This window comes from Erinaceus europaeus, chromosome 2 (assembly GCF_950295315.1).
Source record: "Erinaceus europaeus chromosome 2, mEriEur2.1, whole genome shotgun sequence".
Classification (NCBI taxonomy): Eukaryota; Metazoa; Chordata; class Mammalia; order Eulipotyphla; family Erinaceidae; genus Erinaceus; species Erinaceus europaeus.
This window is the reverse complement of record NC_080163.1, coordinates 59,244,084-59,259,263: the sequence shown is the minus strand read 5'-3', so window position 1 is coordinate 59,259,263 and position 15,180 is coordinate 59,244,084. Positions and strand designations below refer to the sequence as shown.

The 15,180-nt window shown below is 39.5% G+C and overlaps 1 protein-coding gene across 1 annotated transcript; it reads right to left on the bottom strand.

Moving 5' to 3' along the window:
- Positions 1 to 587: 587 nt before the first annotated feature.
- Positions 588 to 11,001, bottom strand: LOC103113214 (arylamine N-acetyltransferase 1-like). Its single transcript, XM_007522736.3, has 2 exons — positions 10,891 to 11,001; positions 588 to 1,967 (listed from the first exon to the last, which is right to left on the bottom strand). The coding sequence occupies exons 1-2, from the start codon at positions 10,894 to 10,896 to the stop codon at positions 1,089 to 1,091; spliced, it is 885 nt and encodes a 294-aa protein (XP_007522798.2). The 5' UTR covers positions 10,897 to 11,001; the 3' UTR covers positions 588 to 1,088.
- Positions 11,002 to 15,180: the final 4,179 nt, after the last annotated feature.

Here is a 15,180-nt window from a genome sequence, read left to right as displayed (position 1 = left end):
GGCTGGGTTGTGGTGTACCTGGTTAAGCTTATCTTACAATGTGAAAGAACCCAGGTTCAAGTCCCCAGTCCCCATCTGCAAGAGGAAAAGCTTCACAACTAGTGAAGCAGGTCTACAGGTGTCTCTGTCTCTCTCCCTCTCTACTACCCCCTCCCTTCTTGATTTCTGGCTGTCCAATAGCTAAATAAAGATAATAGCAAAGAATTTTTCAATTCTCATATAATAAATTTCTTGCATGTGAAGTAACTTGATGTTTAAATTATCTCATTTTTAATATTTTTAATTTAAAAATAACATTGCATTACAATAGTGCATCCCATGAGTACCCATTTATTGGGGAAACTGACGATCCTTCCTAGCCGACTGAATCCACATGGATCCCAGTCACTTTCAAAGCCAGCAACAAGCAGACATCAGGCTCAACCTGACGCTGTTGACTGGCTACGGAAGAAGGGCAAACGCTAGAAGAAGAATAGTATATATGTTTCAAGTTTGTTTTTTTCTTTTCTTTTTCTTTTTTGCTTATGTGGCATCGGGGTTTGGGGACTCTTGAGATTCCATTGCTTTGGGGCCTAGTTTTTCATTCCTTTTAATTCAGATAGAGAGACAGAGAGAAAGTGAGAGAGAGATCATAGCACCAAAGCTTCTCATGCTGACATGGAGCTCCCAGTTATTGTGGTGATTCAAACCTGTACCCTGAGCATAGCAAGGCATATGCTCTGTCAAAGAGCTAGCTCCTACCCGCTCAAGTATACATTGCTGAAAATCAACAGGTGTGTGCTCTTGGCCCTTATTTATCCCCCTTCCTGCATTCCTCTTCTTTTTTCTGGCCCCAAATTAATTGGCCTTATAGCTCAAACTTAGTTTTTTTGTCTTACTTAATTATATGTTAAAATGTTTTTTTCTATACACTACATATGACTAAAATCATATATCATTTATTTCCCTGTTTTTTTCTACTTCAACATAACCTAAGAATTTGGTGATCCGTGTGATGAATATACCAAATTATTTTGTTTTATTTCCCCTTTTATTAGTGAGTTTATGTGCCTAAATGAATATGAACTATGTTTTTTTTTCTCCTTTGCCTAAATGGAAAAGCAATGGTCACCATGTTTGAGCACAACCTTTTTCTCCAAGGAAATATTAAATTTATTTTTCAGTTCTTCTTCTGCCTCTTCCTCATTCAGTATCTTAAACTCTACCAGATCCGTATTGTCCTTATAACCGAATTGTTTGTGAACTAAAGTAAAGCCCATTAAACAGAAAACCCCATCTGACGTCTGCAAGGAACAAACTGATTCCTTTAGAAAAATGGATGTTGGGGATGTTTGAAGGAATGTATTCACAGATTCAAAATCTTCAATTTTTCTACATTCAAGAGTAAAGTTGTAGATTTTTCGGTATCTATTTTTTTCCAGGAGATCAGAATTAAGAAAGTCTTGATTTAGAATGTATTGTTCTCTTCTGATTTGGTCCAGATACCAGATTCCTTCCTCTTCTGTCAAGCGGAAGATGCAAGGTACCTGGGGCTGATCCTTCCCAGAAATTAACTCAAGAGGCTTCCACATTTGATAAGAACTTCCGAATCCAGCATCAACAATATAGTTCCTTCCATCAACTGTCACCTTCAGCAGAAGGTGAATCATGCCATTGCTGTATTTGTTAATTGGAGTGAGATAGACATACCCTCCCAAAATTGTGGTCTCAAAACCAAGAGTGGTCAGAGCCCAATATAGAAGCTGATTGACCTGGATACACCATCCACCCCGTTTCTTCCTCACAATTTGATCAAAAGTAGCTTCCAAATCTAATTCCATCCTTTCCCCACAGTGGAGATTAAGGTTTTCAAAGGGAATGGCTCTGATCTGGTGCTGAAGAATGTCAGTTAATGTTTCCAAGTCCAATTTGTTCCTGAAGTTCTTGTAGCCAATTCTTTCAAAATATGCTTCAATGTCCATGTTTCCCTAAAGGAGGGAAAACAAACACAACACATACTATTAATTTTGTATCTCAATTGGAGTAGACCAGTTATACTGATAATGCAGTTTATGTAGGATAATATGCAATGGCTATACATATCTGTAATCATGATTCTTACAAAAGGAAATTTTTTACTATTAAAAACACTCCCAACTATATTACAAGTTTTTTTTTTCAATTTCAGTATCAATTTATTGAGGGAATGTTGATTTGCAATATTGTTGTCATGCAGGTACATTTTCAAATTTCTCCAAAATAAGGATCAGGAAAAAAAAGGGGGGGGGCCGGTCAGTACATCTCACTGAACACCAAACTCATCCTGTCCCACCGTAGAGTATATTGATATCTCATGTTTTTGGTTTACAATTCCTTGAGAGTATCTTTTCATGTAGCTGTCAGTCATTTGTCTTCCTTAAAAGTCCTTTACCTATTTTTAAGGGATATTTTAGTTTTCAATTGAATTGTGAATTTTTTATATATGCTATTAACACCTTAACATAATAACACCTTGTAAATATTTTCTTCCATTCTGCAGGCTGCTGTTTTAATTAGCTGACAGTTTATTTAGTTGTGCGGAGCTTCTGAATTAGAGATCCACTTGCTGGTTGCTGATCACATTTGGTCATAATTAAAAAGTTGTTGCCAAGACCATGGCAAGAAGATTTCTCTCATAGTTTTCTTCATGTGGACTTAAAAGTGTATGAATTTACATTTAATTAATTTGTCACAGGTTTATTTCTGGGGCTCAGTACAACGCTATGAATTCACTGCTCCCAGAGGCCATTTTTTTTTCCTTCCTGGTTTTCTTTGTTTTTCTTTTTTTTTTTTTTGACAGTACAGATAGAAATTGAGAGTGGTAGCACAGCTATATACAAGATACTGGGTACTGTACAGCAAACCATAACAAAAGGACTTTTCAAAGTTAACCCAATTACCAAATAATGTGATGTAACATTAACTATCGATTGTCTTTTTGAACCCTAAGACAGCAGGAACCTCACATCTCCACTATAGAGCCCCTACTTCCCCCAGTCCTGGAACCCTTGGATAGGGCCCACTTTCCCGTATGCCTCTCCCAATCCATATCAAATAATATTGCATCCGCCGATCACAACCTAATCAGTGCAATGATTGCCACCTCAACATGCTTCACCTCAGACTGTGTCCAGAGACTTCACGTGCGGAATGACAACCCTTCAGCTTCATTACTCGGGTGAGACCTTTCCTTTTATAGTACACTCTAATTTCATCTCAGGTGGTTCACTTTCTAACAAAGTCCCAAAACCTAGATATACACCAGTTTCTGTGAGAGAGAGCTTATGTTCACACGTATCCATAAACTACTGCAAAATATATACCTGAAAGCAGAAGTACACTAGAGTTTGCAGTGAGTACCTCCCTAACACTTCCTCTCCACTATTCCAAGCTTTGGGTCCATGATTGCTCAACAATTTATTTGGTTTCGTATGTTAACTCTCTTTTCAATCACCAGGTTCCAGATGCCATCAGGATGCTGGCCAGGCTTCCCTGGATTGAAGACCCCACCAATGTGTCCTGGAGCTCCGCTTCCCCAGAGACACACCCTACTAGGGAAAGAGAGAGGCAGACTGGGAGTATGGACCGACCAGTCAATGCTCATGTTCAGCGGGGAAGCAATTACAGAAGCCAGACCTTCCACCTTCTGCAACCCTCAACGACCCTGGGTCCATGTTCCCAGAGGGATAGAGAATGGGAAAGCTATCAGGGGAGGGGGTAGGATATGGAGATTGGGTGGTAGGAATTGTGTGGAGTTGTACCCCTCCTAACCTATGGTTTTGTTAATTAATCCTTTCTTAAATTAAAAAAAAAATTAAAAAAAAAGAAATTGAGAGTGGAGAGAAAAAGATAATAAGACACCTGCAGACCTGCTTCACTTTTCATGAAGCCTCTCCCCTCATCAGGTGAGGAGAGGGGCTTCAATCTCACGTTCTTGCACATGATAACATAAGCACTTAAGTGGGTAGGCCACTGTCTTATTCCAACAGATTTAACTTTTTATGTATAAGAACTTTTTTTTCACATTACTTATAAAGTAAATATTGTGGTAGACACTTCCTGATACTTATTTTTTCTGGGAATGCCTTTTTCTTCCATACTGGAAGGGTAACTTTGTAGGGTGAGTATTCTTGTCCGGTAACTCTTAGTCTTTTAATATCTTGAATATCCTTCTCCTAACATAGACTTGTCATGTAAGAAAGCTGAGCCTAACCTGATTGAAACCCTTCCATATATTACATGCTTCCCCTTCCCAGTTGCCTTTAATATTTTTTCTTTATTATATACTTTAAAATTTTGTTTTTTAATTTTTATTAATTATTATTTTTTTCACTAAGCCACTACTAAACTCTGGCTTATGCTAGGGACTGGCCCTAGGAATTTGGACCCTCTGGCTTATGCTAGGGATTGACCCTAGGAATTTGGTATGAAAGTCCTCTTGCATAACCATTATGCTATCTCCCCAGCCCTATATTTTTCTTTATTATCTGAAAAATTTTTACTGTTAGTGTATTTTGGTGTTGTGCTTTTTACATGTAAATCATCAGGATTTACTTATTTATAATTTATCAACTTGGTAGAATTGTATAGTTAATTTTTCTCCAGTGTTGGGAAGTTCTCAATTAACATTTTTGAATAAATATTTGTCTTTGATTAATTATCTACAACAATTGCAAATATTTATTGTAGAAAATATATGATAAGAAAAATAAACATCATAAAAATCATATAATTTGGCTCAGTGATATTTCATAGTCCCATGAATATAACCTTTTGCCTTTAAAGTATTTGCGATTTTATAGATGGAAAAAAAATCTCATTTTGGATAAAGCATTGGATTCTCAACCATGAGGTCCTGAGTTTGATCCCTGGCAGCACATGTACCAGAGTGATGTCTGGTTCTTTCTCTCCTCCTATCTTTCTCATGAATAAATAAATTCTTAAAAGAAAAAAAGAAGCAATCATGCATGAAATATTTCCCTTAAACTCAAGGCCATAGACAGCACTGTGCAAGAATGGGCTCAGATGCATTTTTTTATTGCCTCCAGGCTTATCACTGGGACTCAGTGCCTACACTACCCACCCATTGCTTCTGGAGGCTACTTTTTCCCTTTTTGTTGCCCTTGTTGTTTATCATCGTTGTTGTTGTTATTATTGTTGTTATTGCTGTCATTGTTATTGGATAGGACAGAGAGAAATTGAGAGAGGAGGGGAAGACAGAGAGAGGGAGAGAAAGATAGATACCTGCAGACCTGCTTCACTGCTTGTGAGGTGACACCCCCACCCCTGCAGGTAGGGAACTGGGGCTTGAACTCTGATCCTTACTCCAGTCCTCCCACTTTGCACCATGTGTGCTTAATCTGCTGTGCCACTGCCTAGCCCCAGATGTAGTCTTTTATACCTGATGTCCGTATTCTGGCAGTACTGAACAGAAGAATTTTAAGGAATGCTAGTGAGTGACTCCCCTCCACACACAGGCACATATACATGCAACTTTGTCTCCTCCCCTCCCCCTTCCTTTCTCTTAATTGGCACCAGGATTATCCCTGGGGGCTCAACTCCTACATGACTAATTCATGGTTCTCAGTGGCCATTTTTTCCCACTTTTCTTTCATTATCATTGTTACTATTATTTTAAATTTCTTTGATAGGACAGAGAGAATTTGAGAGGGGTGGTGAGATAGAGAGGGAGAGAGATAGACAACTTCAGTACTTACTTCACTGCGTGTGAAGCTACCCCCTCCCTATCCCGCTGCAGGTAGGGAGAGGAGCTAGAGCCCAGGTCTTTGTCTGTGGTAACAGTTATGATTAACCAAGTGTGTTACTGTCCATCCCCTGTGATTTTCTTCTTTCCCTATCCTTTCTCTCTTGTCTTTTTTTCTTTTTTCTTTTTCTATACCTCTCCTTCTTCAGTGAATGTCATGGAATCTCAGTGGATTGACACCATACCCCATCCTCCCAACCAAGTAACAGTAACCAATTGTCTGAGTTGCCGGATAGAAAAGGAGTTGTTGGTTTTACCCTGCTCCAAGATCATTGTTTTATAAGCCTTCTATTATGAAAAAGCACCTCAGCCAAGGCTGTAATAAATGTCTACAGAGGCCAAGAGTGACTGAGGACATGGATCAAGCCCAGAAAACCAGTATAAAGGGAAACAGATGCTCACCTGAGATTGTAAACCAAACATAAGTTCTTTGCTTGAGGAATTAAAAAGAAGACCCTGGGGAAGTAATGGAATGTTGTCATTACACTAAAGAAAACTACAAAAAGCACCTGGATTTCTGGCTTCACTAAAATAGATTTAAAATAAGTGAGGTTGGTGAGATAGTTCACTGGGGAGGGTGTATGTTCTGCCAGGTATGATGTCCAGTTTGAGCCTCTACCACACCAGACACAGAACACTCCCTTTCATCTACTTTTCCTTTAAAAATTAATTAATTAACTAATGAGAGAGGGAGAGAGATGGAACCAGAGAATGCTAGAGATTGAATTCAGGACCTCATGCTTATAAATTGTGTACAACATCTCAGACAGTTGCCTCTCTCTCTCTCTCTCTCATCCAGAGTATTGAAACCCTGGTGACACCAAAAAGATAGTTGTTATGAAATTCACATAACATAAAATTAACTGTTTGATTAATTAGTTAATCAACACGACTCCACTCTGGCTTTTGGTAGTGGTAGGTATCAAACCTGGAATCTCTTGCATTTCAGTCCTGCTTGCTACCTCTACACTATTTCCTTGACAAGATTAAGTGTTTTAAAATCAAAAATTCCCTGTCATTTAGTACATTCACAACTGTGTGCACCCACCACTTCTATTTATTTCTAGAAAATCACCCCCCCCCCAAAAAATGAACTTCCCAGTAAGCTCTTACTTCCCATTTCCTCAGACCCCTAAAAACTACCAAATGAACTTTGTGTCTCTGTAGATTTAACCACTCTTGATAGTTCATATAAATGCAATCATATAATATGTAGTCTTTTGTGACTATCTCCTTTTATATCATGATTACAGGGTTAGTTTATATTGTACTAAATACTGACACTTCACTTCTTTTCCATGGCTGGCTAATAGGTATTGATGGAGATCATTTTTATTTCTTCATTCTTTCATGGGCATTTGGGCTGGATCCACCATTAGTAACTGTGAATAATGCTGCTGTGGACACTGGTGTTCAAGTCTTGCTTTAATATCTATTTTCACTTGGTATATGAACTTAATAGAACTGGTATATGAACTGGAATAGAACTGATAAATTAAAAAAAGAATGAGTTTTTCTCTATTATTTGATAGGAAAGACAGAAATTGGGGAAGTAGGGGAGACAGAGAGAAAGAGAGACACCTGAAACACTGGTAGTTTCCCTTCTGAAAGTGGAAACATGGGGCTTGAACCTTGTGCATGGTAACGTGTGCACTCAGCTGGGCAAACTACCACCTATCCTGGCCCAAACAATAATCATATCTATCCATCCTTACTTTAATATAAACATAATGTATTTATATTTTCTATATATAATTATGATAAACTCTTCAAAAAATTTCCTGTTTGTCTTACCTAGATTTGCACCAACACTTGACATTATTCTAGTACTAAAATTGCTTCTGTGATTAGTAAAATATACTTTATTGTTTTGTTTTTCTTTTCTCCCCTTCTTTTCATACATCCTTTCATTTATTTACTAGCTACTTGGAATCTCCATGGTTTTTTTTTTTTTTTTAGTGATTTAATGATTGACAAGATTGTGGGATAAGAGAGGTACAATTCCACACAATTCCCACCACCAGAGTTCCATATCCCATCCCCTCCATTGGAAGCTTCCCTGTTCTTTATTCCTCTGGGAGTATGGACCAAAGATCTTGATGGGATGCAGAAGGTGGAAGGTCTGGCTTCTGTAATTGCTTCTCTACTGGACATGGGCGTTGGCAGGTTGATCCATACTCCCAGCCTGTTTCTCTCTTTCCCTAGTGGGGCAGGGGTCTAGGGAGGTGGGGCTCCAGGACACATTACTGAGGTCATCTGACCAGGGAAGTCAAGTTGGCATCATGGTAGCATCTGCACCAAACAACTAATTTTAAAGTGCTTAAGATTTTAATTTTTTTCAGAAATTATGTTTTCTTTCTGTGTGCTGTTACATATTTTTCTTCTTTCCCTTTTCCAATCCTTTACTCCTTTTCCTTCCCCTTGAGTCCCTGTGCCTTTTCTCCCTTTCCTTTGTTTTTCTTGCCTATCCCTTATTTTTTTTCTGGCTCTAAAGCCCACTGCAAGGACTCTGCAATGTACAGCACTCTAGAGGGAAGACACCATCCCAGCGATTCTTTGGATAGAAAAAAGTCATTAGGCAAGCCATGTCCACAGACCAATCTTGCTGAGTACAAGGGAGGCTTACAGAGCAGTCCAGAAACCCTTTTCAGTGAAAAACAGCTATCAAAGGAAGATAGGTGGCATGAGCAAAAGGTGAAAGGAAGTTGGTATGGGAAGTTTTTCCCTTCTCAGGAGAACCAGAAACCCCAGATTTGTGTGTGAAATAGATCCATATTTATTGATTTGTTAATCGTCTGTGAATGAGAGAGTATAAAGAACCAATGTACTACTCCAGCACAGGGGGTACCTTGTGATCTGAACCTCACATATGCAAGCCCTGTGCTCTAACAGCTGTACTGCTTCCTCTGGTGAACAATATGGCTATTGTTCAAGTTGGTTCTGAAGTTTAAATCCTGAGCCAGTCCAACAAAGGAAGTTTCTGAAGAGGATGCTGTGAAATAAATTAATGGCTTCTTTCTGAGTGAGCGAAGGTGAGGTCAATTGGTCTGTGATTAAGAAACTAAAATGAGGGCCCTGGGGAACAGTAAAAGCAGTTTATCAGAAGAGCCAATAGTCATGCTACTGTGGGCATTGGGCCAGAGAAGGAAAGCAAAATCCAAAGTGCAGAGTCCATAAGTGTCATTTTGTTGGGACTTCCTATCTAGGCAGGCTTCTCTCTGCAGTGGAATTTTGCATATCTGTGTTTAAGGAGAAGGGCCCTCAATCTGTGAGGAAGCTAATTCTCAACATTTATGATTCCTAGAGACTTTACTCCCTAAGCCTCCATTAATATTATGAAACTTTTTTCCTAGCGTCGCCATTATGATTGCAGATCACAGGGGACCCAGCCTCTATGAACTTAGGGATCACTAGAAAACTTTTGATAATGCAGAATGAGGAGAAGGAATGCTTACAAAAGCATTACCTGAAGGACACACGCAGAACAGGAAAATGGAAAATCACTGTTAAAAGTATTCAGTACAATACTTTTAGTCCATCTGCATGTGAGTTATTGAGCTCAGGCAAAAGAGAACATACCTAAAATAGATTTCATAACTTTTTCCCACATGAAGATCCTTAGTTTCATTTGCTCTATTCCTACATTTGGGTTCCTGTTTATTGAGCAATTTGCTGTATATCTTATCACCTTTCAGTCACCAAGATGCAGATGCTAACATGAAATCATCTTGATCCCCCAGGCCGATGGCCCCACCAATATATCCTAGAACCACATCTCTCTCTCCAGAGTCCTACCCCATTAAGGAAAGATAGAAACAGGCCGGGGGGGAGGGGTGGTGGGTGTATGGACTGATCTGCCAGGGTCCATGTGCAACACAGAAGGAGTTACAGAAACCTTTCACTTTCTGTACCCCATAGAGTTCTTTGGCCCATACTTCCAGAGGGATAAAGAATAGGGAAGCATTGGGGGCCAGGCAGTGGTGCACCTGGTTAAGCACATACATCACAGTGTGCAAGGACTCAGGTTCAAGCCCTTGATCCCCACCTTCAGAAGGAAGTTTCATGAGTGGTGAATCAGGGCTGGTATCTCTCTGACTCTTTTCCTCTCTTTATCTCCCCCTTCCCTCTCAATTTCTCTCTGTCTCTATCAAATAATAAAGATAATAATAATAAAAGGTTAAGAATAAGGAAGCTTCCATTGGAGGGGATGTGACATGAAACTCTGATGGTGGGAACTGTGTGGAATTGTATCCTTGTTCTCTTACAATCTTGTTAATCATTTTTAAATCACTAATAATAATTAAAAAAAATCCAGACAGAGATTTAAAAAAAAAAAGTATCCAAGTGGTGTTAAATGAGATATGCTAAAACGAAAAGGATGACTACGGGGTGGAAAGGATTTATGTTGGGCTAAGAGTGTTTTGCAAACATTTATAACTTGTGGATAAGAAATTTTACTCATGTGTGAACAATTTTATTATAAACCATTAACCCTCCAATAACATGATTTAAGAAAAAAAAAACCCAAGAGGGAAATTCAGTGTTCTAACTACACACTGTACACTAGCTATTTTTTTACATGCTTAACTCTTACAATAACATTTTTTTTTTCTTTTCATTCCTTGACAACTTGGTCACAGACTGTTTTTCTGGATTTTCAGCAAGCTTTGTCTTTTTATTTTTTGCCAGTTATTGTTGTGCTTGGTCCCAGCACTAGGAATCCACTTCTCCTGGTAGCCATTTTTTTCCCATTTTATTTCATAAGACACGGAGAAATTGAGAGAGGAGGGGGCGATAGAGAGGGAGAAAGATAGACACCCGCAGATAATTATACAGGTCTGTCTTACTGTTGGAAAAGTTGCATTCTAGAGATACAAAGTGATTTTCCAAGTCCTCAGGGAAAGGGCTGTGAGACCAGTTGCACCAGCCACTCCTAGTTTTACCATTACTGTTTAGTAGTTTAGCTGAGGTTTCAAAATGTACAGCTAAATTTTCTAAACAATCTTCAGACTTGAAGTGCAGGCACAGTTTAGTATCGAGTCTCCTGGCCTCACATTTATTTGAGTTAGGATTTTGCCCCAGTTTCAGATCATAAATAAATCACTTACCCTCATTAAGTGGGGCAAAGAGGAGCCAGCAGTTTTGCCACTTGCAGGACCGACGCACTCACTGCTTTTGCAAACTATTTCTCTCCCAGAGTCTAGTTAGAAGCACCCAGGGATTCTGGGAAATGTAGTAGTGAGGTACTAGCTTTCCCTCTAGCACTTCCTTATCAAATGAACTCATTGAGTCCTGCCATAGCTTGTAAAGGGTATGACTTTTTGTGTTTGACTCAGATCCTGCTCTTAGAACTTTTGAGATCAGATATCCTGTGCTGCTAATAAATGATGTGAGTGTTTTGAGGAAGTTCAGGAAAAACAGATCTATTTACCCAGAGGAAGGAGAACAGAATGGATAGTTTGAATTTTGTGCCTTATCTTCAGTCCTGTTCACCACACTACTCAAAAGCGTTGTGCAATATGTCAGAAATATGTCCACACATGAAGTGTATTAAATACCAAGCACTTTTGTTTCTGCTCGCATTTTCAATTCACGCTAATGACATTATCTGTTATATAATCTTTCCTCTACATGTTGCTTTAGAAACTCTTAATAATAGAATTGTTGACAGTGTTATTCTGTGGGCAAAAAAGGTTAGGATATGCCTCTGGTGTCCTGCTGCAGGACCTTAGGACTCTGAACCTAATGACTTTTTCTGGGCTTGTGGTGCATCAGCTAGACACACCTGCCACTTAATAGCTTTGAGACTATCACACAACCCAATACAATGGGGGATGGAGAGCAAATAGCCCTGTCTTCCATGTTTTTTGTTAACACTCTGCAAATGTCTGCTAATTTTATGTGCCTGCTTTGATAGCTCTGTGTTGCTTCGAAGAGAATGTCATTAGCAAGTCTGAGCAGCTCTTTATATTCCTGTTAATATTTCCAGTTTCCCATTTGTGAGTTCAATTGCAAAGTGTTACTGAAGAACCCATTCTTGCACTGTAGTTAGACACAGCTAAGGCAAAGAATGGAATTCAGAACCTATCTTCCTAGAAAATATTGCAGGGTTGGGTATTATCCCAGAATATGGGATAGAACTGGATCTTTGTGGCTCAAAGTATGGAAGAGGAATAGAATAGTGCAAGCTTTTTTTAAAGGTTTATTTTATTAATTAAATCATATAGTCACAAGCCTCCCTAGTGAGCAAGGGGGAGACATTGCTTTCCCAGTCCAGGAAAGAATTTCAGGAGGACACAGTGACAGCGAACAACATTATCTATAAAAAGGAAAGTGAAAGCAAAGAAAAACAAACAAAAGAAAAAAAAAAAAACGGACCCAGCTGAACTTTTTAAAGGGACAGTACACTTTATAATTTTATTAAAAGAGAGAGTAGTTGCTGAAAATTCAGGATAGTACACTTTCAATGGTGCAAAGAGGAAAGTATCAATGAAGAAATGCCCATTTAGCCTCTCCTTCAAATCAGTTTCTTCTTTGTTCATTATAAATGAGAGAGAAAGATATAGAATCAGAGACAGAGGCTGAGAGAGCTAGGCCTGAATATTGCTTAACTCTGGCTTATGGTGGTGTTGGGGATTAAAACTGGGGCCTTAGGACCTCAGATATGAAAGTCTTTTTGCATAACCATTATGCTGTCTCCCCAGTGTTGTAGAGCCAGATGTTATAGTGCGCGGGCCGCAGAGAAGAGAGAGAGAGGGTCCGGAGCAAAGAGGAAACACAAATCTTTATTCGCGCTGGCACCTCAGAGTTGGGTGTTAGAGAAGCAGGTTGGGCCACGTGGAGGTAGCGAAAATGGCTGCCTCAGGCAGTGACCTTTCCTGCATCTGAACACCAGAGTGGAGCGCCGGCAAGAGAGTGAGGTGCGGAAAACGAAGGGTTTTTATAGGAGTAGCTTTCGTGGGAAGGGGGAGGAGTAACCATAGCACTCCAGGATCGGATGATAACTCTCGTGAGAATGGGAGGGGGGAGGAGTAACCAGAGCACTCCAGATATCGCGGGGATATAGACAATGTCCTGAGGGCACAACATGGCTGAACAGGCACTCTGAGAATGTCCCAACTCTCCAGGGAACTAGCAGTAGCCTGAGGGGACAACATGGCAGATGTGACTGCATTGGCACAATTTCCCAGCACCCCAGTCCAAAACAGTTTCCTTTTTAAAACTATTCATTGTTTTTTAATTTGATAGAACAGAGAGAAATTGAGAGGGAAGAGGAGGTATAGAGATACCTGTAGCACTATTCCCCTGCCCATGAAGCTGACCAAGAGGTCAGGGGAGGTTAGAGACTTGAACCCGGATTTTTGCACATGGTAATGTGTGTGCTTAACTGGGCATACCACTGCTTGGTGGCAGAGGTGAGGGTCTTTATGAGGTTTTCCTTCCAGTTTACCTATTCCTCCCCCAATCTAACTGAATGGTACTGCTGAGTCAATGTTCTTGGATTAGTCTGGACTCTTGCCAGCTGGAGTTGTTCTAGTTTCCTGGTAGCACTGCCAAGCTCCTCAGGTAGTGGATCCTTCATCAGGGCTTGGTAGGGCCATCAACACAGCATTGACTTACCTTTGCCCTCTGGTTTGAATTCCCCTTTTAGTTACTACTGCTGCTCTATGCATTTAGCATATGAGAGGGAGTCTTATTCTCAATGCTCCTGGGCCTGCAATCTTAGTAGATTTTCCCATCCACCTATGCTGTTTAGGCCTGTGTCCTTGCTTCCCACCTAGACCTTAGTACAGCTACCTTCACACTATGAAAGGAAGTACAATATGAAACAGAAAGAGAAGTCAGAGAAACAGTGGGCACATCTGACCCTAGGGATGGAGCTGAGAGCCTCAGGCATCCAAATCCTTTGCTTTACCAGCTGAGCTGTCTTTCCGGCTAATATTTGTATGACTGTAGCTTCTGGAATATTGACTACCTGAAAATAACACACAGGTGGCAAATGTACTCATCTGAATTAAGCGTTTAGCCCCCTGTCAATTGTAACAGAAGTCCCTTATGATCCCTACTAAGAACTATTACAGAAATCTGAGACTGGTAACCATTGCCCAAGAGAGAGTGAGGGCAGGAACATGGATGTGGTGATCAGCAGTGTAGTGGAGTTGAAAACTTTGCACAATATATGACAGTGAAGTCATTCATACTCTCAAGCCAGAAGTCTACCGTTTCCTAGGCTTTCCTTGAGGAAAGAAGATAACTGAAATATCAATGAGTATGCACCTTACCAACAAGGAATACTCAGAGGGGTGCTAGACATGCTAACTATAATATAAGGAAACACCCCATTCATTCCAATGTATGTCTGCTTTAAATTAGTAGGTCTTGTCAATCAATGCCCATGTTCAGCACGGAAGCAATTACAGAAGCCAGACCTTCAACCTTCTGCATCCCACAATGACCTTGGGTCCATACTCCCAGAGGGTTAAAGAATAGGAAAGCTATCAAGGGAGGGGATGGGATACGGAGTTCTGGTGGTGGGAACTGTGTGGAGTTGTACCCTTTTTATCCTATGTTTTTGTCAGTGTTTCCTTTTTATAAATAAAATAAAAAACTAAATTAGTTGGTCTACTTTCTAAAAGTTATTATTCTAAAGTTGCAGTATTAGTGTATGACAATTACCATATAATTTTATTTCAAGCAATAAGCCATAATATTTGACTTTTGTGTCACAGAAAAAAAAAATAAAGGTCTTTATTTTTCACAGATATGTCTGTGAATTATCACTCAGTTTTTCATGATGGTATTTAGTATTTATAAAAGACACTGACCTTAGTTCAAGATTATTTTTGTATTTTTGCCTAACATTTGATTACCCAGACCTCTGATTCCCACCCAAACAGGTACAACTTTCAAATTTTTATTTTCACTGAAAATCAACAAATCCCCCAAATTTATAAACAGATCAGGTTACTGAGATCATGAAATAAACTTCTGCTTTGAAAAGTGAAGCAACAAATGGATGCATCCATGTAATCACAGACCACTGGAAACTGAAGCCCAGGAATAAAATTCCATAAAAAAAAAGTCATAATGACTGAGAAAACCTAAACATTTTTTTTTTGCTCGGTTGTATGGATTTATTTTGTCTGTCCCATCAGTCATCTGAGGCAGTATATTACTTATCTTTTCCTTGTTGTTGATACTAAAGTTCTTTATTTATTTATTTTTATTTTTATTTTTTTATTTAAGAAAGGATTAATTAACAAAACCATAGGGTAGGAGGGGTACAATTCCATACAATTCCCACCACCCAATCTCCATTTCCCACCCCCTCCCCTGATAGCTTTCCCATTCTCTAATCCCTCTGGGAGCATGGACCCAGGGTCATTGTGGGTTGCAGA